The sequence below is a fragment of the Natator depressus genome, chromosome 2 (assembly GCF_965152275.1).
Source record: "Natator depressus isolate rNatDep1 chromosome 2, rNatDep2.hap1, whole genome shotgun sequence".
Lineage (NCBI taxonomy): Eukaryota > Metazoa > Chordata > Testudines > Cheloniidae > Natator > Natator depressus.
In genome coordinates this window covers 219,257,497-219,285,483 of record NC_134235.1, presented here as the reverse complement: position 1 = coordinate 219,285,483, position 27,987 = coordinate 219,257,497, and the positions used below count along the sequence as shown (strand labels likewise).

General features: G+C 42.5%; 2 protein-coding genes across 2 annotated transcripts in view; one reads left to right on the top strand and one right to left on the bottom strand.

The window, feature by feature from the left end:
- AKAP9 (A-kinase anchoring protein 9) overlaps nucleotides 1-6,588 on the top strand; it is a 218,370-nt gene extending 211,782 nt beyond the window's left edge. The window contains exon 52 of the mRNA XM_074945942.1: nucleotides 5,884-6,588. The gene's annotated coding sequence lies outside the window, so the exon portion shown is untranslated. The remainder of the gene's footprint in view (nucleotides 1-5,883) is intronic.
- CYP51A1 (cytochrome P450 family 51 subfamily A member 1) lies at nucleotides 1-26,700 on the bottom strand. The gene is made up of 10 exons (XM_074945948.1): nucleotides 26,455-26,700; nucleotides 25,121-25,219; nucleotides 18,177-18,353; nucleotides 12,668-12,794; nucleotides 9,314-9,488; nucleotides 7,114-7,233; nucleotides 5,565-5,760; nucleotides 5,083-5,178; nucleotides 1,988-2,156; nucleotides 1-878 (listed from the first exon to the last, which is right to left on the bottom strand). Exons 1-10 carry the CDS (start codon nucleotides 26,605-26,607, stop codon nucleotides 700-702), a joined length of 1,491 nt encoding a protein of 496 aa, XP_074802049.1. The 5' UTR covers nucleotides 26,608-26,700; the 3' UTR covers nucleotides 1-699.
- Between the last annotated feature and the right edge of the window lie 1,287 nt (nucleotides 26,701-27,987).

The following is a 27,987-nucleotide window of genomic DNA, read 5'->3' as shown; positions in this document are numbered from 1 at the left end:
TATTAATTCTGGATTTGTAAGATTCTACTGCTAATCTTTGCACTGAAACCAAGACTTTCAAGTGTGACTAATTTAAAATGAAACTAATTTTCAGAGAGTTGACAGTTCAGCACTTTCTGAAAATCCCAACCCTTAAAAACTGTCTCAAGATGAGCACTTAAATCACCTGTCACATTTGAAAATATTATGGTTTTCTAAATTAAAACCCATGGCAATTTTTAGTTCTTTATGTAAAGAACTATCAAGCATTCTCATGAAAAGTGTTCACTTCTGCAAACACAGATAGGGCTGAAAATCTGCAAAGTGAGCAGGTTCCAACTTGTTCACATTAAAATACACATCAGTTCCCATGGATGTCCATGAGAGCATAGCTGAATCAAGGAAAATAGGTTTTTTTAGAAGCACCAATTAAAATTTAAAAAAAAAAATTAGATGTTCACCTGTCCTAAAATTTGACTGACCAGTTGGATTCACCTATACTGATATGGAGCATCCATCTTAAAATTGTTACACAAGTAGAAAAGAAAGTGTCTGGTTAATTTAGAATGTACAGTACTGTGCAGTGTACAATAATTTCACAATTTGCGGTTAAATTAACCTCACTTTTGTAACACCACACATCCAATGGACCAGCTTTTCTATTAACCATTTAATTGTGTCAATTTATTTCAAATAGAGAAATAATTTTGTCTCCAAAACTTAGTGTGATCGCTTTTTGTATCTGATAACTGGGTTATCAGGTGTGTGAATCATAGTTGTATAGTTTACAGTAGGAAAATATCCATTGATGAGATCAAATTCATATAAACGAAGCAGAGTAGACCAAATAGTCTTAATCTGAACATAAGCAAAGTTTTCTCCGATGCAACGATGACGGCCTAGAAGAAAACCCAAGAGGAGAATAGTTAATGCATTTTGTAATGCATCTTGAGCTAAAATAAAGAGTTAAACAATTAGCTTTAAAATGTACACTGCTTTCTTTCAATGTATTTAAACAACTGTTTAAGTATGTGCTTTGCTGAAGCAGTGCCATAAACACATACATGTGTGTTTAACAGCCACAGCACTGCTGGTTAATAGGAGTAGTACATAGGGTTGAATTTGAAATTAAAACAATCTTCACAGCAGCAAATCTTACATACTATCTACAGAACAGAATCTGCTTTATTTTCTTTGGAAAAATCTTCATTAATTCAGCATTAAGGGAGAACACACATTGAAAAGTTATTCCCAGATCAGCCATAAAAAACTTTCCTCTGTTGAATGTTATGTACAATGATGTATTGTTGCCATCAGAATTAAACTCTGCGCTGAATTTCACAGTGAACATTAGTGTAGTTTTTTCCCCTTGACAATAAGTAAACTTGAAAGACATGCTTGGAGCAGTAAGCAAGGAATCTTTAGACATGCAACAAGTAAAATTACATTAATTGAAATAAAGACAAAACTTATTACTCCATGCATTAAACAGCACTTTTACAGTCAGTTTCACTTTTTCTCCCCATCTGATCAGTCTCCCATTTGAGAGGGTCTTTTACAAAGCAACAAGAGAAAAACTTTCAAAACTTTGGACAGTGTGGGTGTAAGACCACACAGTGGCAAGGACTCAAGTGTTGTACCAAAAAATACTTCCAATGGACTAGATTTTAAAATCGACTAAGTCCCTTTAGTTTAAAAGTGAAGGTGGCATTGGGTAACAGATGTTTGAATTACTAAGATGCTGCTATTTTATCAATGCACTGGTTCTCAAACTCTGGGTCAGTACCCCAAAGTGGGTTACGACCCAATTGTAATGGGGTCATGTTGGCCAGCATTAGACTTGCTGAGACCCAGGGCTGAAACCCTAGCTCCAGCCCCACCTGGGGCAGCAGGGCTCACGCTGACTCCCGCTCCACCCCCCTCCTGTTCTCAGAAGGGGGCCACAGTGCAATGAAGTTTGAGAACTCTTAAGTCCTAATGCAATTTCTGACTGTATCATTGGACTTACCAGCACCAAATGGCACATATGCAAACTTCTCTCCAGCGGCAGGGTTATCTTGGAGGTAACGGTCAGGTTTGAATTCTAAACTTTCTATCCAAGAATCCTTAAGTCTGTGATTAACTGTGGGAGATACGCAAACCTGATGGCCAGGAGGAATAGTATAGCCAGCAACAGTCTACAAGAAAAAACAAAAAATAAACAAAAGTCCTATTACAAAAAGCAGTTCTCCCTTTTCCCTTCTGCAAAAGTTCTCCAAGTGTCATCCTCAGCTTGGTTTATAGAGAGTTTTTTTTTTTAGCTGAATAATTAGAGTAGTCTAACTCTAATCTGGACCTCATCTGGAATACTGTGTTTAAGTCTAGTCACACCGATGGTCAAGAAAGATGAATTCAGTCAAAACAGGTGCAGAGAAGAGCTATTAGGAAGATATGGGGAATGGAAAACCTAGAATAAGAGATTAAGAAAGCTTGGCTTGTTTACCCTGGCAAAATAAAGGCTGAGAGGAGACAACTTTAAATAGTAGTTCTCCCTCTTTGGTATTTACCCTTGGTGCATTTATAAAGGACAATGTTGGCATAAGAATAAATGGATATAAACCGGCCCTGAATAAATTTAAACTGGAAATTAGAAGATTTCTAGTCATCAGAGGAATGAGGTTCTGGAACAGCTTTCCAATATGAGTAGTAGGAGCAAACAACAACTAGTGTTAAGATACAGCTTGATACATTTATGAATAGTAGTATAGGGTGGAGGTTGTCTGCAGTAGTAGGGGACTAGACTCGATGACCAAAGAGATCCTGTGTTCCTAACTAGGTATTGGATTCAGATGGAATGTATGCTAGGTACTGTATTCAGATAATTGTAATACGTAGCTTATGAACACGGAGTGAGCTCATTTCCCCTGCACAACAAATTCTTTTAAAAATTAAAAGAAGAAAATTTTAAAAATGGTGCAGGCTGCACAATGACTCTCCAGTTTCGGTGAAAATGTGTTTCATATTAATCACGATGCCCAAGTGAACATACTTTCAAGAATACTTTGCTCCCAAACTGGCATCTTATGTACAGCAAGTTTATTTGGGACACAGTATGTAAGTGTAGCTGTTAAGTAAATATAAAGACAAAAGAAGTACTGCCTGTGTAATACAGTAAAACAGACTTTACAGCAAGACAATGAAGTTCTGTGACTGCAGGCTAGGAAATAGGGCCAACTCTGCTTGGGGAGACTGATCAAGACTGAAAGGAGTAAAAAAATTAAAAAGAAACAAAGTGTGAAAGGAAAGGAAATTAGCACTGCCATCCTCTCTCTCAAGTGTTGCACATCGTTCTCCGAATCTTCAGAGCCCTTTTGGTAATTATGCCCCAGGCTTTTTTTTTTTTATTATTATTATTGCTCTAGTTTACTCAATCTTTAGATTCTGTTTCACCCACCCCTCACTGACTGAGGACAGAATCTGGAAAGATGCATGTTAGGGTAAAAGATGCTGACATTACTACTGTTCTGCCTCCATTCCAAAGATGGGACTGTGTCCCTGGGACCCTAGCCATGACCATGCACGTCACATGAGCAAGTGTTGAGCTTATTTTCACACACAAAAAGCCTCCTATTGAAGGGGTCTCTTACTACAGAAGATTTGTGGATCTCTTTGTGTGATTTTTTTTTTGTTCATTTAAAGAAAATTTAAATAGGGAAAGACAAGATTAAGAAAATTTGTCAGTTGCATTAGAAGCAATATTGGGCACCCCATCAAGATAGTAGCCTGAAACCTTGAGAAATACCTGTAAAGACAAAAGGGGTGTTTGGAGAGAAAAAGTGTTCTGGTTTCTCATGCATGCATACAAAAAGAAACAGAACAGCATGTTACACAAGAGAAAAAGCTTCCTTTCCTTGGAGTTAAACAACGTATTTTCAGAATAAATGAGCCTGTGTTACAGCTCCATCTATTGTTGAACTAGACTGAGATGAAAATAGTAAGACCTAGTAAGGAAAGTATCACTTTTTCCCCCCCCCTTAAAATGTTATACATAGTAATATATCTGATCATCAGCTTGACTTGTTCATTCCCGATACAGAACTAGATCTCTCAGTACACACACACACGAAAGACTTAGCTGCAATGCAGTTAAGGTCATTCAAGTGAGCATTCAAACACTACAAACAAACAGTAAAAATAAAAGTTAAGCATGTTCTCATCCACATCACAGAACAGCAGTTATATAAGAATATTTATTAACCAAAACCTAAACAGCACTCCACTCCAACATCAGTTTCTCTCTCACTCACCTGTAGAGAGATGTTTTTTAAAAAAATCTATTGTTTGTGCCCAAGGGGACAGACAGAGGTAATCAGACTGCTTAATATCAGAGACATATAGGCCTCATTTTCAGATCAGCTGACGTCAGTGCTCAGCCTATGTGCATTGCAAAGCAGATGTGAGGTATATCAGGTAAGAAGGGCAGGGTACTAACAGGTTAGAAAAACTACAAATCAAACTAAGACCAAGAGGCAAGAGATGAAAAGTTCACATTAGATAGCACTGTGTTTTTCAAAGTACAAAGGAACAAGTGTCAGTGTAGGAGACAGAAGGCCCTTCAGGAGGAAGCAAGATTAGTTTACCAACAGAAATACCCCGGTACAATAAATAAAGTTAAATATACTAATTTCATATTCACAAGTGCAGAAAGTAGACAAGTTTCAAGGCAGGGGAGATCCTGATCTTTATGTCCTTAAAAGAAAAAGGGTATAACAGACCCACAACATCGGTGATTTCGCAAGGTACAACAAAAATGCCGCAACAAGTTCTCTGATAAACAGATTATTGCCGCTGGCTCCCAAACTCTTCTTCATTTTCCCTGGTCTGACAGGAATAAGCTGAAACCATCAAATTCCAGTCCTCCTATGCCCCTGTGCTAATTAGCGTTCTGCACACTGTGCAGCTCACTGCATAACTTGCTAATCTCGTTGGTGACATTTGCTAAGTTAAAAACCTAGTTTGGACCTGCATCCTTTCTGACTGTCATTCCCTATCTACTACAGATTTACAATTGATGTACATTACAGCCACACCACTGATCTGGACAGAGTCAACAAATACGCTCACCTGGGGAGTTCTGGCCATTCTCATCATGGTCATTATAGGAGGTCTAAGCCTTAAAGTTTCTTTCAGACAGCGGTCCAGCATGTTCAGCTCCTTCAGCTGCAAATATAGTAAACTTTATCAGTTTCCTCATGATTTAGGAATATTTAACATTCATAAAGCAGTATTTTTCCATTTGAAAAATCCGTGTGATAAGCTGCTCATATATTAAATACATAATTCCAAATATATACTTCAGTAGCTACCCTGTTTGTTTCTGCTTTATTTGATTGAATTAAAAAAATTCCACTATCCAGGAGGTGATACTAGAATACAAGCTACCACCAAAACCTGCTTTCATTCACCAAGTTCAAGGATATGAGCATCTAGCATACATGTGACAGATGCTGTAATTGTAACAGTATCTGAGTAAGAGTTTAAAACATTTTTATAAATTCATTTTCAAAAATTTAAAGATAGCCTGAAAGTTATATAAACAAACAAACCTGGTCATAATTTAGGGGCTTCAAGTCTTCTCCACAAACTGTTTTCTGTTCTGCATAGCATTGTTCCTGTATTGATTTGTCTCTAGCTAAAAAGAAGCCAAGCCAAGCACTGGTGGTAGAAGAGGTATGCTGGCCTGCTAACAACAACCCAATAAGCATTCCTGCAATCTCATCGTCTGTCAGCAGACGGCCATCCCTAGATTAAGGAAATAAAAAACATGCTAGCTTTACTTGATTAGGTATCCAGATATAGTGCCATACATCATGTTAAGTGTTGGACTGTAGATACTTTTAGCTTCAGTTTTTTTCCTTCCTCCAGTTGGGGAACTGCAGATGCATGGGAAAGAAGAGAGATTGCAAGGCAAGGAGCTAGAGAGAAAGTCATCACATGGCTGCCATGAGGGAGAAAAGCAACAGCTATCTGACAGCTGCCTCCAACATTTGGCTAAGCATCTACAACAAAACCTCCTAACCTTTTGATCTACACTTAAACACAGCTAGTAATGAACTTGGCAAGACCACACCTTAAGTCTGCCATTTGTGCATGGAATTTTACTGACTCAGACTCAATTGTTTTTCTTTCTACTGAGAACAGAGGTGTGAGAAAGGGTCTGTCAATATATATGTCATGGTAGAAGAAACTGCTGAAAGATTTCAAAAGAGGCTTGAGGGCAACAGAAACTAGAGGCATCCAGCAGGGATACAGTTGAGAAACGAGGCATGCAACAGGGGTACAGCCTAACTCCTGCAGTACATAATGGAAAGGAAATTAAAAAACCAACCACCTTGATTAGGCTACAGAAATTGAGCTCAAAAGGGCTTTTGAAATATGGGACTTGAAGATAAGGCGGCTGGGACGCTTTCCAGAGATGGATTAGAAGACAAAACTTTACTGGAGATACCAACTGTGGCATATCCTCTCTAGAAGAGACTCCTGATAAAATCTGCATTATGGAAACATTGAGGTGACCTCATCTAGTGGGTTTAGAGTTCCTTACCGTAAGGATCGATAAGTAGGCTGGGTAAGTGAGATGGAAAACGAGGCTGTTATGCTGACTAAGGGGCGGGGAGGGACAGGTTTTGTTTTGTACCCATGTAACATCTTTCTTCTCTATAACTGAGATAAGGAAGCCTAGCTCCCTGAGCTTTGCACAGTATTCAGATGGGGTATTTTAGTCTGATTTTTCTTTACATTTTTAAATCAATCTTGGGTTTAAGAAATCTACTGTTTGGGCGCTTCACACAGTCTGCACCTAAACAAAATGAATTCCTTCAGCCTCTAGAGGGAGGTGGCAAAAAGGACTAAATTCCACCCATTATCCTCAAAGTGGCATGGAAAGAGGTGTTCTCTCCAAAAGCCTATAGAAAGCTGCATATAAGAGGAGAAAGCCAAATAACCCAAGGAAGAGACGTGAGGAGGATGGGGTGGGTGACAAGAGTCATGCGGCAATGACTTGGAAAATTTTGGTAAATGAAGTATACCCTGTTAAAATACTAAGCACTTCCCCCTTACGCTTCTAAATGGCAAACCTTCAACAGTTTCACTTACTTATAGGTAACATCCAGCAATGTTTGGAGCATGTCATCCTCCCTGTCCCCAGATTGCCGGCGTTTCCGGATTACTTTATAGAAAATATTTTTTATTTCTCTATGTGCTCTGTCTCTACGTCTGTAATTCAAAGCATTTTTATTAGAGTCTTTGTATAAAAATAAACACACAAAATGCTGTAAATACTTATCAGATGTGCAGAATTTTTCTTTGCAAATAATCAGTGACAATCGAAAAGATTGTGAATAAGTATTTTAGGCATTTTATCTAAACAAAAGTTTTCACTAGTCTTTAAAAGGAATATTTCACTGACATGTGAGTCATTTACTACCCAAATATTAACTGGGTCATAGTAATTTCAGATACCAATTTGAGGAGCAGAACAGATTAGGTATGTGATCCAACAGGTGTAATTGCATCAAGGAGTTCTGGGAATATGGAGTGGATAATGTGCATCACAGTACAATGTGCGCACCAGAAACACAAAGGAATATAAGACTGGGAAAACTGGTCCAAGCTCCACTGAGCTGATGAGATGGGCCAGAGAGAGCTATTTTGTGTTACAACAGACCCCAACACCCAGTGCAATTAAGCACAAATAGAACAGTGTTGTTGCCTAAACTGGCCTATACCATAACCCTGTTCATTTAGATTAAGTATCCTATAACACCTTGCATTTGCTGAAGCAAGCATTTGGCATAAGCAGATAGGAAACGTGTCAACATCGAGATACATTCTATGGCTTAATGCAAGCTAGGGAAATACCTTCATGGACCAGTACCTGGAATGCTAGTATCCAAAACAAAGATAAGGAAGGAACAGAACAAGAAGTTTGGGAACTGGGACAAACTATTGGGTTGGATTTTAGTGACATGTAAAGAGATATGTAACTCGTAAAATCATCATATAAATACTACCCAGCTGAAATGTAGAACTCTGTGAGCACATCATCTGCAAAAGGTGAATGTAACATCACTGCACGAGACGGCTTCCCAGAGACTGGTATCATAGAGAACCTTTTCCCTGTACATTATTATTGGCTTAGAGCAATAAACCTGACAGACGTTATTTGGTTTACTGAACATATTTCATAACTAACCAAAACGTAGTCAAGGAGCTGACTATACAATTTCAACAAAAGGATGCACTGACGTCCAGGTTTCTGCCTTCCAAACGTCCTGAATGGGGAGGTTTGCCAGCAAGGCCACAGAGATAGACCATGCCCTGGTGGAATGTGCTTTCACGTTGTTGTGTGGTTACAGATCAGCTAACTGATAACATGTCCAGATACACTAGGCAATCCAGTTTGATATTCTCTGTGAAGATATGGCCTGCCCTTTAAGACCCTCTGCACAGGCCAGGAGCAGTCTAGGCAATTTTTGGAAGGATTTAGTGCTGTCCAGATAGAACAAAATGGTTCTGCGCACATGTGACAGTACCCTCCAGTGTGTACTGCTGCGAGGAAATTCTCCAGCACATGCATACTGGCCTATATTCACCTAATATGGAATATGTATTGACATTATCACTTGAACTACTAATTTGCTTGAAGTTAACCAAGCACTTAAGTGCTTTCTTGAATAAGGGCCTATACAATTATACTATACAAAAAAAAATTATTATTTGTCGTAGCCATTTCAATTCTAAAGTTTTAATACAAACGAATTTAAGACAAGATGCAAACAAACCCATGTGCTCATGCAGAACTTGAAGGATCAGACCCAATATAATAAATATCTTACATAAAAAAGTCATTTGCTTTGTAGAAAATGAACAAAACTTCAAAAAGTGCTTTGAACTAGAACAGTATATACTTAATTACATGCATTACATTTAGGCAGCTCAATTATACTGAATTAACATGTTTAGAAACTCCCAAACCCACATTCTTAATGCTTTGACTCCAATTTAGGTACTCAGTAGTTGTGGGGATAACATTTAGTTATGCTGTAATTGTTATGTTTTTAGGCATGCTATATGTCTTATGCTTTTAGAGGTCAGTTAAAAGCAATTGTCTACCTAATTTCTAGTTGAGGTTACACCATGAAAACAGTGTTTTGATAGACTCCCCAACAGGAAATATCCTTGCATTCCATTTTTATTTAAAATTCATATTTACTTAAAACATACTTTAATAAAGAGCTGAAACAGGCACAGAAGTATCTTAAGTACATCCAGTTTAATATGTTATTTTTGGTACCTGAAGCTAGGCAAAGGAAGCCAACCTGGCAGAAGCCAAGCTGCATGAGTAAATCCCCCATCCAGATCAGCATACAGTTGTGCCACCTTCTCATTGAGTAGGCTTCTGATCTCCTTCCCATGTAAACAATGACTTGCTGTCAAAATAATGAGCTCCGAAAGAGCTTCAAACAAATCTGAATAAAGGGAGGAAAAGGAAAATCAGTCAGCACGCATTTTGGGGAGATGGTGTCAAGATTAGCAGGTCACTACTTTCACTTCTGCCAGAAAAAGGTATTAACAGAATACACACAGAGAATTTTAAATAATTTTTTCCTCTGTGTTTCTGAAAGTGTTCTTCCACAAATGGATCCCTGTTTTGGGACAGTGGGAAGGGGATACTGGAAAGGCTGGTTGGGAGAGAAGATAGAAAACACTGTAAAGAACTAATGGGGAATTCAGTAGCTGAGGCAGCTATAAGCCCCTGTTTGTGCAAGCGAGATGTGCCCAAACTGGCACTTGATTATTATTTACCCCCTACAAAATCCAGAAGTAATTGCCATGATGGTTGAACTCGTACCCCAGCACCACACAGTTGATTTGAAGCACTTTTGTGGGAACATAAGGTGCATTTCAACCAACTGAAGGAAAAATATTTTTAAGTATTTCCAAGATAATTTTTTTCAAGTGGAGATGAGGGCTATGTTGTGCTAGGATCCCTGCTCACAGCTCTAAAAGAAGGGTGTATCACTTGTACAAGAAGACTGATGAGATCTGGTTTCAGAGAGAAAATACCAAGAAGCCAGTCTTGGAACAATAATCCTCAGACCTGAAGGTTGGACTCAAAGCTTACTCTGCACAGTGCCTTACCTACAGTAGACAGGAAGGAGTAAGCTGCTCGAGGATGTCCAAGCTGCTCTGTTACAATGGGAGAAAGAATTCTATGGCTGTCACGTTATGTGACAAAACATGCTGGGAAAGAGGAAGGAGTCTGGAGTCTTTAAAATACAGAGTCCTCACTTACTAGTGAGCTGTAGGGAAGACAGCACTGAGGAAGGAAGTGGCAGCTGGTTCACTGAGAATGACCCCAAGAGACTGAATTTATGGGCAGTTCAGGTTAAGGAGCTACAGAGGCTCCTTTATTACTACTATTCATTTTGGGGTACTGGTCTGTATGTTAGTCATTGTTGTGTCTTAAAACTAGCTTGATTAAAAACCTCTTTATCTGTTCCTTAATCCACCACAAAAGTGGTGGATTGGACCATACTGACTATCCATCCATCCTTGACAATCCATCACTGAGGAAGAGAGACTTCCTGGGGTCTCAGATGACCATAACAAATTCAACAAAGGATGCAAAAGGCAGGCATTATTAACTTCATCAGTGATATGAGTGTTTTTACTGAGCTACTCCAATATACAAGCAAGGAAAGGTGGGCTATGTTTGAGGAAAGCTGTTTTATTTGGAAAGGATCCAAAAAAGTGTTGTCAACAGTTATCAGGAAAAGAATTTGCTTCTGTACAATTCTAATCTTCCACTGATAATCTTAAAGCCTATGCAAACAAACATTCCCTGAAAAGAGTAACGTTAGGTTTAGGGGGGGTTGGACAAAGACTGCTCATGTCAGAAAAGAGGTGAGTGGCAATAAAAAAATATTCTACTGATAAATCTGACATAGCTTTAAAGACTGCTCTAGAAACACAAGTAATTCAGTCATAACCATCTTCTATTCTGTGGGCCCAACTGTGCAGTTCTTACTCATGCACATGCTACTCCTGGGGGAATTCTGCACCAAAAAATAAAAAATTCTGCATATATTAGTTGTCAAAACAACACAACATAATCATGCCAATTTTGATTATTTTGGTAATTTATTTCAAAATACCTATCAGCAAGTATGTCTGTAACAATACAGACAACAAAAGAGATTCCTCCAGGAGTGGAGAGTTAAAGAAACCCTTATGACAATTCAGTTCCTGTTTCTCTGTTATGCCTTTGTTGGGTGCCTCAGTCTGGGTGTGTCACATGTGCCAGCTGGCACATCTTGGGGAAAAGTCTGCCCTTCCAGTCTTTTAGTAGATTCTTGTTTGTTCTCCCTGCCCCCATGGGGTTACCATATAGAAGTTTCCAAACAGAGGACACTACTGGGGGAAGGAAAGCTGGGGGAGGTATCTAGGGGTGCTGGAGGGGTGTGTGTGTACTGGGAGGGGGTGTTTGGGGGTGCTGGAGGGAGTTCTGTGGGGCCTACCCCAGCCCCCATCACAGGGCCTGACACACACACTCCCTCCCCCCCAGAGCCCAGCTATGGGGTGCCCACCCCCCCTTCCCCGTCTCAGACACCCAGACCCCCTCCACTCCCAGAGCCCAGGGAGAGAAACAGCCTGATGCTGGGTCCTGAGATTGTGTTGAGTTTCCTGCACACCACCTCCTTCCTTCCGGTAGGGTGACCAGATGTCCTGATTTTATAGGGACAGTCCTGATTTTTGGGCCTCTCTTTTATATAGGCTCCTATTACCCCCCACCCCAGTCCCAAATTTTTCACATTTGCTGTCTGGTCACCCTACCTTTAGGGCATACTGGGAATTGTAGCTGCCAGGAAGCCTCCAGCTCCCCCACCCCCAGTAGTGTCCTATATTTGCGAGCTGGGGAATCAGACCCTGCAGGCTCCAACTGCCCCTAGTGGCAGTCAGAAGCTCTGCAACACCAATTCTGCCAGAACAAACAACATTCTGCACAGAACATTAATTCTGCATTGCATAGTGGCACAGAATTCCTCCAGGAGTAACACGCTCATGATGAAGCAGCCCTATTCAAATCAATGAAATTTGGGAATAAATGCTCACCAATAAAATGGACAGGTGGAGTCTATTTTTTCTGATTAATTTTTTTAACCTAATCTGGTTTAAGACAGACTGTTTTAGTTAAGGAAGTACAAATGGTTTGTTTCTTTAAAGAGGATGTCAGTCATTGATCTTGATTCTGGAACAAGGGAATAATTTAGAAATGCTGAACTGCTGATTTAACAGTGAAGATATTAGGCACAAGTGGCCTAACCCCTGCCAAACTATCCTAATTCAGCCTGAACTGTTAGGTTGGGGACAAACTACAAAGCCAAGAGCAAATTAGCTATTTACACCTACTACTAAGTTTGAGAGTGGCTTCATCCGCCCCTGAGCTTTAAGTAGGCAAAGGCATTCCATGCTTTGTACCTGGTTCTTCTGAGCATGGAATGTCTGATAGAAAGGAAAAACAGGTCAAACTCTATTAAAAATGTTCAAGTAGATTAAAATACTGTCAGATGAACCTAGTTTTGTCTACTTCGTGCACTCCCTTCAGAGTAACTTTTCAAAACACAAAGCATCTGATCTTGCTTACTTCTTTCTCCACTGTCTCCCCAGGATTTGAAGTACTCCTTTGTTTCTTTTTCAATTACTGGTACGTGTTGTTTAAACTGAGCTATATTCAGCCCAGTTTTTAGCATTTTCTTTTGTTCCAAAAACACCTGCAAGGGTTAAGATATTAGAGGTACATCATTACAGTTTAGTCATCAATAGCGTATTGCAAGTGGTACTAAAACAGAAAAGGCAGAAATAGAAAAAGAAAGAAGTTACTGTGGACAGGTAGAACCTTCTAGAAACTAAAGTAAAATGAAATCAAGATTAGGATTCTATAATGACACACGCTTTAAAAAATTCCAGAACAAAATTAAAAAACAAAACCTAAGCTATAAACCTGAAATTCCATTTGAGTTTAGTTGCTTTGGTTTTCAAGCAAGAATGCTTGCTTAACGACATCCAAACCACAACAATACTGTGATGGAGTTGCAAATCTCTTACAGTGTCAAAGCAGAACTCATTTACCATATTCTATATTAAAGTTTGGCACTACATTTGGCTAACATTTTCAGAGTTAAATAGAGTTCCTAAGTCACTCAAATAGCTAAACAGCACCTGCAGATCCTATTGGACTTCAGTGGGAGCTGCAGATGCTTGGGCACCTTTTGAAAATTAGGCCACTTATTTAGTGCCCAAGTTTAGGCACCCAAATCTGAAAATGTTAACTAAGTGTTGCAACACTGAGCCAGAAAGGGTTAAGCAACCAGCAGGCTAAATGACCTGAATTCAAACTTTAAAGACATATTACAAGAGTATATAAATGGTAATTAAGGCCATTCCTTATAACCAAGCCATGTCAGGTAGACTAGAGCTTTGAAATGGAAACATGTATTGTTACAGAATTAGAGGTTACAAAATACTAATTGTATGTGCTTATTTATATCTTGTTAGATGTTAATCATGTAAACAGATGGTTCCTGTCCATTACTATACTCTATCGATTCAGAGATCAAAAGGGAATATTAATGTTTAGATGAAACTTGAGTGTAATAATATCGTCTATATTGCTCTTTGAAGTTTGTAAAAAACTGTTTATGAACTGCTTAATGGATAATTACCTTATGCTGATGAATCCAACTGGTTATTTGAGTACACATAGGAAATGGGAGCTTTTATTTCAAAACCACTATTCTTCACCAAAGGAATACCTGCTGTCACAAGGCTATTGATAACCTGCCAGAGATCTATAAAAGACCTCAGATCTGCTTAAGCTTGGTCAGGGGAAGCTTGAGTCGTAAGACTGAGGTCTCCAGCTCCAGTCTGGATTACCCTGCTAATTCCCATGGAAGAATCTGAACAAAAATCTATATATGGACTGCCTATTTGGACTATAACCTAATTAACCGATCCTGGAAAGAACTTTTTGCAATTCAGCAGCTCACCATCTCTACTATGAAACTGACCTAAGAACTGGATTCATAACTGAATAATGATCTTTTAAATCAATACACTCTTTTTTAATAAATCTTAGTTTAGTTAATAAGAATTGTCTGTAAGCGTGTACGTGGGTAAGATCTGAAATATTCATTGACCTGGTGGGTAATGTGTACAATCTCTTGGGATTGGTAGAACTTTTTATATGATGAACAAGATTTTCAGTATCCTCATCATATCTAACTTGGCTGTCTGAGTGAGAGCCCAAGGCTGGACTGCTTTAAGGAAACTATGTTTTTGGTTTCTGGGCAACCAGTGAGGTATTGTAGAAGCCGTTTTGTTGCTGGCTTGGTGAATCTAAGTATAACCAGCACTTTTGGGTCTGCCCTATTCTTTGCAGTTTGCCCTGACTGGGCAATTTCAGTGTGCCCCGCCACCCACCACCACCAAAAACAGTCACTGGCGTACTCTATGTATTCAATTATAGTTAAATTACCATTTTTGTAGCATCATGTAGTTTTCAAAGCAAAAATATAACTAGCCCAATAACTACAGTAATTACAAATATGAACTAGTTCATTAGTGAATGGAATCTCTCACTGGATAGGGCATACCAAGAATGTTACTATATAGCAGTTAATTCAATTATTGGAGTCAAATTCCATGGTTTGATTGCAGTAAGGGACAGAAGATCACTTGATATTGTATTAAGCTTACATATTCAGCCAAGTTACCCACTAACCGGGTACATAAAGAGCAGTCTTAACATGCTGTATTGTTTGCCAGTAACACTATCAGTTTCCAAGAACCGCAGCAGTGCTTCAGGTAGTGCATTTCCTTTGAAAGCAAGAAACAGATAAGATATCTTGAGGCCACTAGGGAAAGGTAGGGAGCTGTATGCCAGCAATTACTATGCAATAGTACCAGCCACGCTGGTCCCAGGATATTAGTGAGATAAAGCTGGTGCGGTAGTATATTGTTGCTGAAAAAGATATGCTTTCAAGCTTACACAGGATCTGAAAAAGAGCTCTGTGTAATCTTGAAAGCTTGTCTCATTCATCAATAGAGGTTAGTCCAATAAAACATATTACCTCACCCACCTTGTCTATATCATTTTAGATGACTGTCATATTATAAAGAACATGATTAACAGACAAAGACTGAACTCATGCTGTTTGTCAAAAACAAAAATACAAAAACAAAAACCCAGAAGCAGCAGCCCAAGCATATCCACTAATTTCCACCATCAAGCCTCAGTCCTGTTCCAAGTGGCCTACGATGGGTGAAAGTTAGGATTACAGAAAATGAAAATTCTCCTTGTAGCCCCATGAGCAGCTCTGTGACCCAGGAGAGCACCAGACAGTTTCTATCCCTCTTGTGCTAGAGCTATTCAGCAGCTCCCCCACTGCCTGGGAGCCCCAGGGAGAGCAGGAAGGGAGCTCAAATGGGTGTGTTAGCCTAGCAGAGTGCCTAGTAAAGGATGGCCGCTCACACAATCCAGGGCAGGGCAGAGGGGACCCCCCCAATTCTCTGCACCAACCCAAATTAAAGCAGCATAGGCACAAGTTGCCTGAGGACACTCCAATCTGACAGAGGACCACAAGAGATTATATGCCACCTGGGAATAGCTAGAGCACAACATACTTCACTCATTCTCCCTTCTCCCCCTGGAGACATAGGAGCTAGTAGAACAGGCAAGATTTTCTGCCCCAAAACATTGGGCCCCTTGACCTTGTTCAGGGTGAAGAGGTTGGCCACCACTGATCTAGATACTTACATGGTTTTCAGTGTAGTAGGTGCACCTCACCAAAAAAAAATCTCCCTCCTTCACCTGCAGTGGCATTAAAAAGTAGCAAGCTCCGTCCGCTCTAAATTTTCATGTAGCATATGAGGAAGCTTAATCAAAGAAATGGGTTTGGCATTTAGTTCTGAAAGCACAAAATCAATAGTCATTCTTATATTTTGTGAGTTTAAGTTCCAAAGTCTGAGTCTAGCTCTTGTGACAGTTCTATCCATGTTAACAAGTATCCCACTGACCAAGTTTCACGTCAGGTACTGGTGTAAGGTAGCCGTTGCTGAAGGTTATGGTTGGAGTGAGAAGCAACCCCTCAAGAAGAAGGGCCTATCTTGAAAAGAGATCTTTAATGGGTTCTATTTGGAAAGCAGAGTAGTGGAATTATTTCCAAGCAGATGGGCTGCTGTACTCTATACCAGCTGAAGCTTTCTTATCCTGTTCTGCTTCAGGCTCTTACTGTACTCCATGTTTTGGGAATGAAGCCAGATAGAGGAAGAAATTTTTTTTATTAAAAGAATTCAAAAAACTGACCTAATTTGGAAATTCATGCTATTGAACTTTTAGCTAAATTATAAATGCTGGGGAGGTTTTCAGCTCACATCACTGTCATTACTAGTGGGGAATTTTATTTTAATTTTACAAAATTACTGTACATGAAGAACAAAATACTGAAAACTGAAATCCTGGTTGGTTGTTGAACTAATACAAGTGAGTTCCTGCCAACATAAACTTCTACTAGGTTTTCAAAAGCAAGTCTAGATTCTTCTTTCGTGAGCAGAAACTGGCAAATGTGTGGAATTGCATTCTAGGATACACTTAAATCCGGTTCTTACTGCTTTCAGAACATGCACATTGTCATTAAATTGTAATTAAAGCTTTTTAATTTTTTCACACTCAAAAGCTTCAGCAATTGAACATTACCACCTACAAAGAAATTCAAGTTTACTTTCATATTTGGAGCAACTCCTCTGCAAACCTCTTTACGTCAATATTTGTTAGTCATTAAGTCAATATTCTGTCTATACTTGTTTCAGATTTTAATTAACTTCTATCTATCCAGTCAACTTATTGTCTCTTCCCAGAGAGCCTCGTAGGTTCCAAAAAACAAAAAAAAGCCCATGCAAACACTCACTTATCCTTCCCAGCCACCAAGATGACAGCTTATGGGTTTTTAAAAGTGCATCTTAGAATGGGGATAGCATTGGATAGCTTGGTTGAAGAGGGGAGTTTAGCATTTAGCTCTGAATAGTGAGATTAGCGAACACTTATTTCTCCTGGCAGCAAGTTCCATGTTCTTGGTCCATTCTGAAATGAACTTGTGGGCAATCTGCAGAAGTATTCCACCTTGCTACTTTCAGCATGGCAAATATACAGCCACCTACTGGTTTGATTAAAATTATTTGAGCCAGTCAGCCTTAGTTTAGCTGGCTCTTCAAGAATAAAAGGATTCTGAAGGCCTCATGGTTCTAACTTTCTCTTTTCTTCCATAGCAGTTTATGTATGCCACCACTATCCCTCTCTGTAGAATGGGAATATGCTTCTGAAGCATGCAGCCATCCCTAGCACATTAAATAACTATCATCCTCAAACTCTCAGCTTTCACTTTGTACAGTCCTCCATCCTCCCATAGTCAGGGAGGAAGGTCTGCTGCCTCTCTCTCCAGTCTCAGCCTCTGCAAGAATACAAGGCAAAGAGGGTAGAGGTAACAGAAGGGTTATGCTGCTGTCTGCTGCACTGAGGAAACTCAATACCACCTGCTGGTGAGGACAGAAGTGCAAAGTTCTGTAAAGAAAACCACTAAGCACTTAGATCTGGTGCTAGAGAGAGGGACTATGGAAGTGGCTTGGGGAGGTGGTACCGCCTCACATTTGTATGGACAAATAGGCCTGGTAGGGGGGGAAAAAAAATCTCCCTCAAGCTCCCACGGAAAGGAGTGAGCGTATAGGTGCTCTTAGACTAAAACTAAATGGTCAGTGAGGTGCTGCAGCACTCAGGAAGTATACGCTCAAAGAAGGAAGGAAAACAAAGAAGGCTAAATTGCTAGTTTTCTACTATGGTGGAAGGAGAAGGTCTAACCCACAAGTATTGTCCAAACCAATAGATGGCCATATAAAAAACAATACCAGAGTCTAAATGTGTTCAGCCTTTGGTCGCTCTATGCCTAACAATCAACATGAGCAACTGTGTTGGCAAACCATGCTACCAGAATTTCACAGATATTGTCAATCCCCATCATATAGTCCAAACAGCCCACGGCAACCTTGTCAGAATTTGATCTGCACCCTAGATGTTTAACTGACTTTGTACTCTAAATACATACCGGGTTAGGTACATCATAAGCAACTCCCTTGCCAAAGACTGGTGTGGTCAGTCGAGAGTATACATCCTCTGCATTCAGGTCTTCATTTTTACTGTTGAATATTAGAGCAGCAGCATCGCTACCCAGTAGGTAGGTAAATGTCTTGCCCACCATAGTGAAGCTAAACACAGGCCCATACTGAGGGGGGAAAAAGGACAAGTTAGTTTAAAATAATGAGACTCTGGAAATTATAAAAAATGTTATCCTTATGTAGAACCTTTCAGATTTTAATTGTTTCAAATCTATATGCTCACAATACTACTGAAGTGCAGCCACCTCTGGGCTGCTGTCCTCCTCTCCCATCGAACTAGACAACTGATGCATAGCTTGCACTGCACACTGGGGAAGAATGGAAGGTAAGAAGGGAGAACTTTGACCAAAGTTAATAAGCACAAGCCCCTACTCTTACAAGAAGTGACTAAAAATCACGTCATGGGACATAAATACCTGAAATCAAACTTATATTGGGAAAAATTAGATTTGAGGCAATAGCCAAGATTATAAATAAAGGATGTGTGTTTTTCCTGTTTACTTGGTTGCATTTTGTGTCTAATGAGTCAGTTTCCATTTTCATTTGTGTGGAGGTTTTCACACAACAGGGGGAAGACCTTCTTTAAAACAGGAGTGTGTGAAACCACAGAAATAGTAAGGGGACATGGACGTAGAGGTAAAGGCTTCCATGGCAGAGAGCCTGAAACCTTTGAGAACCCTCAGGATTTCCAGGCTCCTTGCTTTGGAAATCAGAAGCTAAGCCTCTGCTAGAATCTGGGCTTCCAGGCTCCCTGCCATGGAGACTAAGTCCTGAAAGCCCAAGCTACAGTTGGATCTCCCAGGGCTTTCAGGCTCCCAGCCCCAGGACATATAGCCTGGAAATCATGGTATAGCAAGCTGGATTATTTGTTGAAATTTCAAACCCAAATAACTTTCATGAGAATTTATGGGTTTAATAAACCAGTACTTTTCAATAAAACACAACCAACTCTCCTTTTGACCAAAATCCCCAAGAAGCAAAGTGCATATTATTCACTTTGTCCATTTCACAAGCATCGAATCAACAATACCACAAGTCGAGCTTGTGGTTCCAGAAAGTCTAACCATTAAGCCTTCTTCCGACATAATTCAGACACTATGAGTTCAGGATCAGTATCATTTCATTTTTTTCCCTGGGCTACTAAATCTTGGTGCAGTTGAACACCCAATTATTCATAGTTTACAATAGACACTCAAATTCTTCAACTAGTCAGGGTAGGGGCCCAGTCATACGCTGACCTTTTAAGACCCAAGATTATCAGCAAGGAAGAGACTGAGAAAGAGAACCTGCGTAGTATCAACAAATGGTAAGGTAAGTAATTCAAATAGCTCATTGGATAACTAGTGAATCAACTGGCAGGTGTCCCTCAACTATATGTACACTTATTTGAAACCAGGTCACATCCACAATTGAAATCCAGGGATGTGACTGTTTCAGTCACAGCCTGGGAACATGTGGAATTTCATTGGCAAGCTAATGACAGAAAGGTAAGGGACATGTCATTTGATTAGTAAAAATCTACAGAATCACAATTTCAATGGTGTCATCCTCTGCGGCTTGGGAGGGGTGGGTGGGGGACGGGGACTCACTGCCCCTTGCCTCTGCAGTTTCCAGTCCTCCGGTTGGTGGAAAAGTTGATAATACAGTGTCATTGGAAATTCGAGAAATTATACCCAGCTCAACCCAGGAACACAACGGTACCAAACATGACAAACCTAAAACAATTATGTAGATACATATTCGACAAAATGTTTAAAAATCAACATTACAACACTTGGCAGAGCTACACTAGTGGATGTTTTCCAAAAAGCAGATAAAAATTGACACTGATAACGGGTGCATTTATACATGTGTGACAGAACGTACTTTTGTGTCTGCTATTGTAATAATCTTTGTACAAAGTATGTCTTGTGAGGTGTCATTTGAAAGCTTATAATTTGCTGGTCATTATTATCCTGGTAAAATATGTATGGTAACATTGTATGTAAAGTTATAAGATTCCATTATATGGTGTTGTTAATACATGATCCAAGTCTGGGGAGTGGCCAAAGCAGATCTTCACAGACAAATAGCAAGCTGATGCCTTAGCCTTAGGTGTAAACAAGGTCAAGGAACCATTACCTGCTAAGCGGCTATTCTTTGGCAGGAAAGAGGGCGTGAATGAAAAAAAATCTACATCTTAGCAAAGAAACAGCATAGAGTTCCCATTCACACAGATGGCCTGTCACCATGCTCCTAGCTGGAAATGCTTCTTAAAGCAGGGAGAGAACTAGAAAGAGGAAGTGAAGACACCCTCTCTGCCAATCATATTCATGGCCTCTAAAGGACAAAGGAAGTAGGATAGGCCTGGGGGAGGAGTTCTGACTTAAGAGTTCGGTCAGTAAGTTTCTGAAGAATGTAGTGAGAAAACTTGCTTTGAATCTAATGTAGCTTGTTAAGTATTAGTAAACATTTTATCTTTATTTTTCTTGTAATCATTGCTGACTTCATAGATATCAGGGTTGGAAGGGACCTCAGGAGGTCATCTAGTCCACCCCCCTGCTCAAAGCAGGACTAATCCCCAACTAAATCATCCCAGCCAGGGCTTTGTCAAACCTAACCTTAAAAACCTCTAAGGAAGGAAAGGAGGAGTACTTGTAGCACCTTAGAGACCAACCAATTTATTTGAGCATAAGCTGTTGTGAGCTACAACTCACTTCATCGGACGCATGCAGTGGAAAATACAGTAGGGGGATTTTATATACACAGAGAACATGAAACAATGGGTGTTACCATACACACTGTAACATGAGTGATCAGGTAAGGTGAGCTATTACCAGCAGGAGAGCGGGGGGGACCACTTTTGTAGTGATAATCAAGGTGGGCCATTTCCAGCAGTTGACAAGAACGTCTGAGGAACAGTAGGGGGGAAAAACATGGGGAAATAGTTTCACTTTGTGTAATGACACATCCATTCCCAGTCTTTACTCAAGCCTAATTTAATAGTGTCCAGTTTGCAAATTAATTCCAATTCAGCAGTCTCTCATTGGAGTCTGTTTTTGAAGTTTTTTGCTGTAATATTGCCACTTTTAGGTCTGTAATCAAGTGACCAAAGAGATTGAAGTGTTCTCCGACTGATTTTTGAATGTTATAATTCTTGACGTCTGATTTGTGTCCATTTATTCTTTTACATAGAGACTGTCCAATTTGGCCAATGTACATGGCAGAGGGGCATTGCTGGCACATGATGGCATATATCACATTGGTCGATGTGCAGGTGATCGAGCCTGATAGTGTGGCTGATGTGATTAGGCCCTACGATGGTGTCCCCTGAATAGATATGTGGACACAGTTGGCAACGGGCTTTGTTGCAAGGATAGGTTCCTGAGTTAGTGTTTTTGTTGTGTGGTTGCTGGTGAGTATTTGCTTCAGGTTGGGGGGCTGTCTGTAAGCAAGGACTTGCCTGTCTCCCAAGATCTGTGAGAGTGATGGGTTGTCCTTCAGGATAGGTTGTAGATCCTTGATGATGCGCTGGAGAGGTTTTAGTTGGGGGCTGAAGGTGATGGCTAGTGGCGTTCTGTTATTTTCTTTGTTGGGCCTATCCTGTAGTAGGTGACTTCTGGGTACTCTTCTGGCTCTGTCAATCTGTTTCTTCACTTCAGCAGGTGGGTACTGTAGTTGTAAGAACGCTTGATAGAGATCTTGTAGATGTTTGTCTCTGTCTGAGGGGTTGGAGCAAATGCAGTTGTATCGTAGAGCTTGGCTGTAGACAATGGATCGTGTGGTGTGGTCTGGATGAAAGCTGGAGGCATGTAGGGAAGTATATCAGTCAGTAGGTTTCTGGTACAGGGCGGTGTTTATGTGACCATCGCTTATTAGCACTGTAGTGTCCAGGAAGTGGCTCTCTTGTGTGGACTGGTCCAGGCTGAGGTTGATGGTGGGATGGAAATTGCTGAAATCATGGTGGAATTCCTCAAGGGCTTCTTTTCCATGGGTCCAGATGATGAAGATGTCATCAATGTAGCGCAAGTAGAATAGGGGCATTAGGGGACAAGAGCTATGGAAGCGTTGTTCTAAGTCAGCCATAAAAATGTTGGCATACTGTGGGGCCATGCGGGTACCCATAGCAGTGCCGCTGATTTGAAGGTATATATTGTCCCCAAATGTGAAATAGTTGTAGGTGAGGACAAAGTCCAGCCACCAGGTTTGCCATGACATTATCGGGGATACTGTTCCTGACAGCTTGTAGTCCCTCTTTGTGTGGAATGTTGGTGTATAGGGCTTCTACATCCATAGTGGCTAGGATGGTGTTTTCAGGAAGATCACCGATGGATGTAGAAGCCCTCAGGAAGTCAGTGGTGTCTCGAAGATAGCTAGGAGTGCTAGTAGTGTAGGGCCTGAGGAGGGAGTCTACATAGCCAGACAATCCTGCTGTCAAGGTGCCAATGCTGGAAATGATGGGGTGTCCAGGATTTCCAGGTTTATGGATCTTGAGTAGAAGATAGAATACCCCTGCTTGGGGTTCTAGGGGTGTGTCTGTGCAGATTTGCTCTTGTGCTTTTTCAGGGAGTTTCTTGAGCAGATGGTGTAGTTTCTTTTGGTAACCCTCAGTGGGATCAGAGGGTATTCCACAACCTCCCTAGTGCTTCACCACCCCCCTAGTGAAAAAGTTTTTCCTAATATCCAACCTAAACCTCCCCCACTGCAACCTGAGACCATTACTCTTTGTTCTGTCTGACCTATGTCTCATTACTTGTATTCACTTAAAATCTCTTCCTTTGTAGTTAATAAACTTCTGCATATTTGTCAAAATAAAAATATAGTCATGCCAGTTTCAATTATTTTGGTAATTTATTTCAAAATACCTGTCAGCAAGTATGTCTGTAACAATAGACACAAAAAATATTCCGCCAGGAATAGAGAGTTAAAGAAACCCCTATGACAACCTAGTTCCTGTTTCTCTGTTATGCATTTATTGAGTGCCTCAGTCTGGGTGCATCATGCATACCAGCTGGGCCCATCTTGAAAGGAAACCTTTTTGGCCTGCTCCCCTAAGGCTACCATATAGAGCTTCCCAAATAGAGGACACTGTCAGGAGAAGTGGGAGCTGGAGGGGGGGGGCTTACAGTTGGGGGGTGCATGTCTGGCTCCTCCTAAGAGCCCAGCTGCAGGGCCAAACACCCACACCCCCTCACACGCACAGTCCAGCCGTGGGGCCAGACACCCATACTCCCCTTTTCCGAGAGCCCAGCTGTAGGATGCCCCCCAGCCCAGATACCCACACTCCCTGTTCCCCAGAGCCCAGCCCAGCCATCTACATTCCCTCTTCCCCCAGAGCCCAGCCACAGAGCCAGACACCTGCACTCTCATCTCCCCCAGAGCCCAGGAATACAGAGGGAAAAATCACCTGATGCTGGCTTCCAGGCTTGTATGGAATTTCCTGAATGCTGGAAACTGCAGCTGCCTGGAACCCTTCAGCTCCCCCTCCCCCTGGCAATGTCCTCTATTTGCAAGCCGAGGAGCCAAGCTCTCTGGGCTCCAGGGGTCCCTAGTGGCAGCCAGCAGCTCTGCAGCACCAATTCTGCATGGGGGAAAATGAAATTCTGCACAGAACATTAATTCTGTGCAAATTCTGCATTGCACAGTGATGCAGAATTCCCCCAGGAGTATTGTTTGTGAGCAACCCAGGCAGGGAAGCTACAGCAGCAGAGCATTGTAAAGATCACCTCACGCTAGAGGAAGGGGTGATGCAGCTACCCATTATCATAGAATATCAGGGTTGGAAAGGACCCCAGGAGGTCATCTAGTCCAACCCCTGCTCAAAGCAGGACCAATCCCCAATTTTTGCCCCAGATCCCTAAATGGCCCCCTCAAGGATGGAACTCTCAACCCTGGGTTTAGCAGGCCAATGTTCAAACCACTGATTTATCCCTCCTCCCATTAGACTGGACTGTACCCTGGTAGTCAAAACCTGTTATTAACAAGGCAAATTATAAAGTACTGGGATGGGATGATTAGGCAAATCCAAAACTACACTTCCTTATTGGGCATCTATGGTCTTGGAGGATGAACTGATCACACCAGTTTTGTGCAATATACCATGCGCTCCTAAATCCATCATTCAGCTAATCAAATGTTTGTGTGAAAAGATCAAATGCCTACCCCTTGCAAATGTTTGACTAGTAGCCTGTCTTGTACATAGATGTGCAAGTGTGGTGTGGATAAGGATCAATGTGACAACACGTCTAGCAGTGATGCCCTACCTGGTGACAACACTGACGATGACTTTGATGAATACGTTTTCAGTTCTACATATCAAGGCCAACTTACCTAGAATTACCAAAGATCAATGTCTTTTTATGTAAGCAATGCGTCCCTATGTCAAAGTATAATTCAAAATGTTAATTTTTAAATATTTTTTCTCAACTACATATCTACATAATTGTTCTAAGTTTATTATGTTTGGTACCATTGTGGAAGAAAAGGCTTTCAAATGATATCCAGCTTGACCCAGTTCCAAAGACACTGCATTAACGAACTTTCCACCGACCAGACGACTTGAAGCTGGGAGCCACAGCGGGGCAGCAAGTCCTACCTGCCACGCCAGAAAGGATGACACCACTGAAGTTATGATTCTGTAGATTTTTATTAATCATATTATATCTCCTTCACCTTTCTATCATTAACTTGCCCACAGAATGAGGTATTACTACATTATGTGCCCACACTATCAAGGTTGTATGGTATATTGAACTCTGGCAGACAAAGTGTAAACATGTCATTCCAAGGAGATTCAAAGTTATCCAAATTCTAAATAGTTTCTGGGAATACAGAAGGTAGCAGAACAAATAAGAATATCCTAGGTACATTTAACCACTCATTAGGCAAGACTCACCTTTTCATAGGCATTTTCTAAAAATTCAATAGGACTTTTTCCAAATGCTACTGCATGTCCAAGAAAAGGGATATTAGACGAAATATAAGGTGGGTGTTTCTGCAAAAGAATATTCATTTAACATTTAGATCAATTCTTCTCTAAATCAAATACTGCACTAGGACTGCTGACTTATTTCATGGTTCATTATGTGAATAATAGGATTCAACAACTCACACTGGCCAAGAACGTAAATGGATAAATAGTCATGACATTACTCATGTTATGGCACCTACAGCTTTGGATAAGAGACTGTTATCAACCAAAGATCTAAAGATTGGAAAGATTCAAAAATACTTCTGGAGACTGGTTAATGAGACTACAATAGAAAGATACAGTAAATGGAAAGATATGAAGCCTGCTGGATAACAGATAAGGCTGCAATGAAGTGTCATTCAATAAAAACAAAATAGCTCTGAAATAAACTTCCAAACTGGCCTCAGTTTTATGCTCACAGGTTGCAGGGACATGTATGTAAATGCATTTTAAAAAGCTTGTTCCAAAAAGTCAGTCCTACTTGGAGTCAAAGGAACCTTTCTTCTGCATAACAGCTAAGGCAGTGCCCCATCCAATTGCACTGCTCCAGAAGGTGTTCAGCTTGATAAGAATTGGCATGAAACAAAGCCAAATACAGGTTTCAGAGTAGCAGCCGTGTTAGTCTGTATTCGCAAAAAGAAAAGGAGTACTTGTGGCATCCGATGAAGCAAGCTGTAGCTCACAAAAGCTCATGCTCAAATAAATGTGTTAGTCTCTAAGGTGCCACAAGTACTCCTTTTCTTAAAGCCAAATACAGCATGCCACAAATCCTCACCCCTACAGTCAGACTCCGCCAGCTCTTCCGTGGGGGCAGCTCTCTGCCCAGCAGAGGTACACGTAGCCTGGTTTCTCCAGCCAGAAGGAATCAAGTGCATCCTTGCGACCCGAGGCTTTGGGCTCCAAGTCGGACCCGGGCACCCCAGGGCTTAGTAGGGTGGAGGCTGCTAAATGAGGTCAGCAGGCTCTTCTCAGACAGCCCCCTTAACGCTGCGGGTCTCGCTGAGCAGCCCCCTCCGAGTGAGGCAACACGGGCGTCCTCTTCCTCAGCCCCCCGATGCCCAGCTTGCTACTGAGTAACCCCCCTCGCCACCCCGGCCCTGGGGCAGCAGCCCCTCCCCCAGCCGAGGTCCCCCCGACCCCACAAAGCCTCCCCCCCTCCCCACACACACACACACACACACACACACCCTACCCCTCCTCCCGGCCCCGCCATCTCAGCCCGCACCCTGAAGGCCCCTCTCCTCCGCCCCGGGACCTACCCCTTCACCGGGCTGCGGCCGGCGCCGGGAACCCAGACGCAGCAGGTAGCCCAGGCTCAGCACGAAGGCGGAGGCAACCAGCACCAGGGAGAGGGGGCTGCCCGTGGCCACCCGCTCCAGCACGAACCCGCCGACCTCCAGCAGGCTCAGCATCCCGCCTCAGCTGCTGGGTGAGCGGTCACAGGTAACAGGCGCGTCAGCCGCTCTGCCGCAGCGACAGCAGCTGCAGCTGCCCCAGCGCCGCGCCTCTCCCGCCCTCTCCCCACCCCGCCTCCTAACCCGGGAGGGGCAGCTAACCCCACCCCCAAGCGCTGGGCTGATCTCTGCCTATATGACGACCACAGCGTTCCGAACCAATCGGCGTCCGAGCGCCACAGGGCGGCCGCGCGGGAGGGGTGGCGAGAAGGGGGTTCGACGGGGCGTGGCAGCCAATCGGCAGCCGCTGGCTGCGTCGCCAGGTAGTGCGGTCTGCGTGGAGTCCCCAGCCGGGTCCAGCGGAACGCTCCGAGCCCGCTCCGGCTCTGGTGTAACCGATGTCAAGCGCGTTATACCAGATTACACTGGCTGACCCCTAATCGCCACTGTCGGCCTCAAGTGCCTTTTCTGGGCATGTCCAGCCCCCTGCGGCAAGCTGTGCTGTTGGTCTCGGGGACGAGGCGTCTCCGCCTGCACTCACCCCATGCAGAGGGAGAGACAGCCCCACCTGCACGGACAGCTGTCCCTAGTCAGCGGTGCATCCTGGCGGGATGAGTGTCACAGTCTCTGGGACATAGGCCTGCGCACGGGGTCTGCCGGATGTGCCCAGGCACACGCTAATCAGGGCCGCCGCAAGCGCAAAAAACAAGGGGACGGCCGGACTGCTGGAGATGGGGGGCGGGGGGCCGACCCGACCCGGCCTCTCTTCTCCACCACCGCTTTCTACTGCGGGGGCAGAAGCTTGGTGGTGCGGCGCGGCGGGGGCTCTGTCTTACGGCTCCACGGCAGCCAAGTTCCCACCTCTTCCGCCAGCGTGCTGCGTACTCGCCCCGCTTCCTGGGTGGCTGCGTGGCGGGCAGAGGGAGGAGGGAGTGGAGAAGAGGCGGGGGCGGGGGCAGGGCCTTGGGACAGGGAGTGGAATCGGGGTATACCTGCTTCAGCCCCCTGCTCTGAACCGCTCAGGGCACGGGGCTGGGAGCACCCCCACAACCCCAGCCCACCTCCCCTGCACCCACCCTCACACACTGCCAGCTCCCTGCCCTGACTCGTGCAACCCACACACCCCAGCCCTGACTCCTGCACCTCCACACGTACCCAGCCCCCCACACCCCATGTCCTGACTCCTGCACCCCCCCACCCTGCCCTGACTCCTGCACCTCCACACACACACACACAGCCCCCCACACCCTGTGCCCTGACTCCTGCACACATCCCCACATCCCCAACCCCTCCCCTTGCACCAAATGGGGAGGTCCTGCGCCCTCCTGCCAACATATCCACCTGCACCCCTCACACCAAACGGAAGCTGCCCTAGGTAAGCGCTCCACACTCCAACCT